We start from the raw sequence: 4,652 nt of genomic DNA, 5'->3' as shown, positions 1-4,652 counted from the left end.
CAACAAATCAGCTCTTATTATAGACATTGCAATCCCAAACACTCATAACTTACAAAACACAATAGCAGAAAAACTGTCAAAATACACAGACCTTAAAGATGAGATCATTCGTATGTGGCGACTCAAGACCTGTACCATAGTCCCTATTGTGCTTTCCACAACAGGAGTAATCCCTAAGCAACTAGAAAAGTCTTTAAAAACGCTTGATCTCCCATCCTACACATACAAATCCCTCCAAAAAGCTACAGTTCTCAATACGTGCCGAATAGTGCGTAAATTTATGCAAACCGACCCAACACATACCCCATGAATCACACTTGGCTTAGGCCCGTGTGGTTCATTATACCAGTTATTTGTACAAATAGCTGAGCTGAAAATAATCAGAAAGAAAATAATAATAATAATAATAACCATTTATTTCAGGCAACTATAGGCCCATAGAAACATTACATAAATACAATTATGAATATATAACTAATACATAACATTATACTTAAAACTTATCTTACTTATTCTCTAGCACTATCGGGGGATTTCATAGTCTTTTTCGCCTCCCTATAGCGTCGAAACACTATTCCCGCTGGCCAAAAGTCTTTGCTCAGGAGAACCTTCTGATGGGCGGCGGGAATGCGAATTCTGAACGACTTAAAGTCCGTCTGCTTGGCGGACTGCAGTCTCTCGATGGCCAGCACTTGGGGTGGCGTCTCGGTGCGGCCGACACTTTTCTCCTTGATATAGCGCACGATGTTGTCATGCGCCATATTCGCGTGGACGCGGGAGACGTATATGTCGACCGTGGGCATGGCGGCCTTCAGCGAGCAGGCAGCCGGGGCGGTGCCGCGCTTGTTGCGGATGCGGCGACGGGGCCTCCTTTTCTCCACCAAGATGAAGCCATCCTTGTCGACGACCGCGTTGCGCGGGGCGCGGGGGTGCGCCGCCGGAGCTCCGGCAGCCGCTGGCATCACCTGGGGTGCAGCTTGCGGCGCGGCTCGACGGCGGCGGCGGGGGCGGGGGCGAGGGCGGGGGGGCGCGGGCGCGGCCTCCTGCTGGCTCCTGGTGGTGGAGGGTGCAGCAGCAGCGGGGCGTGGCGGCGCGGGGGCGGCGGCTCGCAGCGGGCACGCGGCGTCACGTGTCCGCTTGGCGTAGGTCGCAGGCGGCGGGTCATTTACCCGCGGCGAATCGGTGTCAGTTGCCTGTAGTTTCTGCTGCGCTTGCAGTTGACGCGCCGGCGAAGGCGGTGTCGCGTGGATCGCAGCGTCAGCATTCCGCAGCGATAACAACTCACGTTGCATCGCCGCACTGGCGAGCTCCGAGGCTTCCAACTTGCCTCGAATTTCAGCCATCTCGGCCCTCAACAGGACAATGTCCTTGAGTAGCCGGGTCACATCAACATGGTCAAATGTGACCGGCGGCAGCTTGTAGAGGTCCCGAGCCACGTACGTTGGGATATCATCCGGATCGGTCTCCTGGAACACCCGGATGATGTCCTGCAGGTCTTTCTTCATGGAGCCATCGCCGCGGCGCGGCACGAGGCGCACGGCGGTGGTGGCGGTGTCGGCGAGCAGCTTCTTGGCGGCGGCAAGCTCAGCCTCCTTGAAGCTGGTCAGACAGATCTGCTCGAGGCTGATCACGTCCATCGTGTCCAGCTTGCTCTGTATGAAGGCGAGCACCTCGCTCACCATGAGGCTGTCCGAACGTTTATTGGCGGTGGCCATGTTGCGGTCGTACTCAGTAGTGAGTCACACGTGGCGGCTACAGACGGCGCCGCTAGAAAGCGACCGTCCGCGCCGATGTCAGAGTTGCAGTGACTTAAGTAAGCCCAAGTATAGATCATGCTGATCGCGTCACTTGATAAATAACAATGACTGACCTAAACTGCTTTTAGCATTAAGTCCACCTGATTGTACATAATTACATATGTATATTGTGCAATAAAAGAATAAATAAATAAATAAAATAAATAAATAAACAAAAACTGTATGATTCAATTCAAGCTGTGAGAATATTACAAGGACAATACAAATAATAATGCGCCAAACCCTAAAATCCGAAAATATCAACATAATATCATTGAGATTTTCAGATTCAATACCTGTAGTACTTTTTCAAAATGTTTATTCTTCGTATCTAATGCCGAGTTGCACAAAAGAACTCAACAAATCTGTCTTATTTTAAATCTATGTCTTCTTCTTTCTGTACGTATACTGCAAAAGCAATACAGCAATGTACAATATTTAAGTCATAGGTATTGTTACCCCAAATGTGTTTATCCATATTTTTTATCAAAAACGGCATAGACGTTCCAAAGTTATGGTTGGTTAGGTTTTGGTTTCATGACTTTGCAATTTCAGTAGATATTAGGCATATTTTAATGTTACGTTTTTAAGAAGAATATCTTCTATTTTTAGTTTGATGACTTTGCAAATTCAATAAGTACCAGGTACTTATCCGTAGCGTAAGTACATCATCTATCTATCTGACTATCTTTGTACAATGTAAATATTCTAGAATAAGACGTACAATATGTTGTATGCCATATCTAAATGTTCATCATTTACAATACTATTATTATCAGTTTTATTGTTTTATCATTCATTCTCAATCGTTCATTTACATTTTGAAGTGTCTTTCATGAAGGATAAGTTGATGATGAATTATTGATAAAATATGGAAAATGCTGATGTTACCGTGGCGTCTAAAATCAAAACCCGTATTTACATGCATAGTCGTTTGTTTTAAATTATAACATGAAGTTCTTTCAATATTACCGTCATTATAATAATATTCCAAAACCATAGGTATATGAATTTACGGTGATAGTAACTGAAACCACCAATTTCATATATAATTATCCACCTGAGAAGCTGAAAATTTATTAAAAAAAAAAATCTAACCCAGAAATTCTGACTGTCAGGTTGTGAGGCTCGAAAAGGTTGGGTCGCGATGAATAATAAATTAAAAAATATTTTAATAATTTCACAAATATGTTTTCAGGACGACACGTTATTTATCTATCAAGTGTGTGATGCTGATAAAGCTACTCCATTTCAATGTTGGAATTACCCGACCTTAATCATATAAAAGTCAAGAACTTTAGAATTTGCCACGTCATGAGTACAGGATATCATCATCAGCCCATAATCGTTCACTGCTGGACATAGGCCTCTCCTAAGGAGCGCCACAACACTCAGTCCTCGGCCTTCCTCATCCAACCTCTATTTAGGTACCTGTTTATAAGAAATTTCGTAGGTCTTGATCTGTACTATTCTGAACAGTCTGTATATCATTTTGATGGGATAAGATTACCTACCAACCTTTCTTAATCATTACTTAATTAAAATGTCACGTCAGAACGTTTTGACTTCTTCGTCTTCTATCACAACAACCATCAAAGTCCTTCGAACACAATCTGGATCGCAATTTGCATTCGATACGCTATCAAAAAATCACTCACGTCACTAAACTTGCAACCGAAAAGACTCGTACTACCGCCAACCGTATTACAAAGCAAAAGAGACGTGATTCTCTAACTAAAGAGTTCGCGTCCAAACGTACCATAGAGTACACGCGAGTTCATTGAAAAAGAGTCTGACTTTCAACAGACCGTATTACAAGGCAGTAGAGGCGTGATTGTCCAAGGAGTTTGCGTATCCAGAGCCATAGAGTTCATTGAATTGTTTCGCTGTTGGGTTGCAAGTCAGTTTCTCTTTAGCCTCGCCGCGTGGTCAACGTCTCTTCGCTGTATTATCTCCTTGTGATTGTGACAGTTTCGTGATTTTGACAGCTCGCCGAGTGTGATACTGTGATCTTGAGGGTTGGAATTTCGTGACATTTTGCAAACCCACTTGTTTTTTTGTGACAAAAAGTGTTTTGTGCTCAATTTTACGAAATATTTTTTACTTATACGGTGAGTTAGCATGTTATTTTTATAAATCTTAATAGAATATTGTAGTGTGTTAAATGCTAGGATCTAGGAAGTGTATCGCAGTGTCTAGAAGTATAAGTATGATCGCGATCATATGACTCATTAGCTGACCATCCATAGTGTCTGAGCGAGCGGTCACAAGACTCAGTTGTAGTTTCATTTTCATTGGCACTATTACGAAGGAGTCCTATGTTCGATTCCTAGTCCTATTTCCCGGTTTGGACCTGTGGTTTATAAGACTGTTTTCCCAAAGGTAACAATTAATTGGGTACAACCATTTGAATCAAAAATATTTTTGAATTAGAATAAAAGCCCCATCCGAAATGCAGAGCAACCTTCATTACTCTAAGAAGATTATGGGATCAACTCTGAAAACACAAAAAATCTAAAAGTATTTTTTTATTGAGTACCAATTTCAAAACGACGTTACGATTGATTTTTGAAATTTTTTGTCCGTAACCCACTAACGCGTATGCCACTGATCTAATTACAGTAATATTGCTTTGACATACTAAGGGTCTGTTTCACAATGTCTGGTTAGTGGCTACCTGACGGATAAAATACATGCTGTCACTCTCTGTTATTATTTTTTAGACAGTGACAGCATGTATTTTATCCGACAAGTAGCGACTAACCAGACATTGTGAAACAGGGGCTTACTGTCCTATTTATTATTTATAAAATACTTGGTTGATAAAAGTATCCAAGTAACTAGGTAAGTACATAG

General features: G+C 42.6%; 1 protein-coding gene across 1 annotated transcript; it reads right to left on the bottom strand.

Annotated features, from left to right (window-relative positions):
* Positions 1-509: 509 nt before the first annotated feature.
* LOC125490821 lies at positions 510-1,715 on the bottom strand. Its single transcript, XM_048631160.1, has 2 exons — positions 1,022-1,715; positions 510-955 (listed from the first exon to the last, which is right to left on the bottom strand). The coding sequence occupies exons 1-2, from the start codon at positions 1,713-1,715 to the stop codon at positions 510-512; spliced, it is 1,140 nt and encodes a 379-aa protein (XP_048487117.1).
* Positions 1,716-4,652: the final 2,937 nt, after the last annotated feature.

Source organism: Plutella xylostella, chromosome 28 (genome assembly GCF_932276165.1).
Source record: "Plutella xylostella chromosome 28, ilPluXylo3.1, whole genome shotgun sequence".
NCBI lineage: Eukaryota > Metazoa > Arthropoda > Insecta > Lepidoptera > Plutellidae > Plutella > Plutella xylostella.
Note: the sequence above shows the minus strand (reverse complement) of the source record. Positions and strands in the feature narration are given on the sequence as shown.

Bases quoted from the DNA above. Each gene is read 5' to 3' on its own strand.
- LOC125490821 (XM_048631160.1), bottom strand. From the start codon at position 1,715: ATGGCCACCGCCAATAAACGTTCGGACAGCCTCATGGTGAGCGAGGTG. The intron at 956-1,021 runs GCCCTCGCCCCC...AGGTGATGCCAG, and splicing joins GGCCGCGCCCGCGCCCCCCC to CGGCTGCCGGAGCTCCGGCG.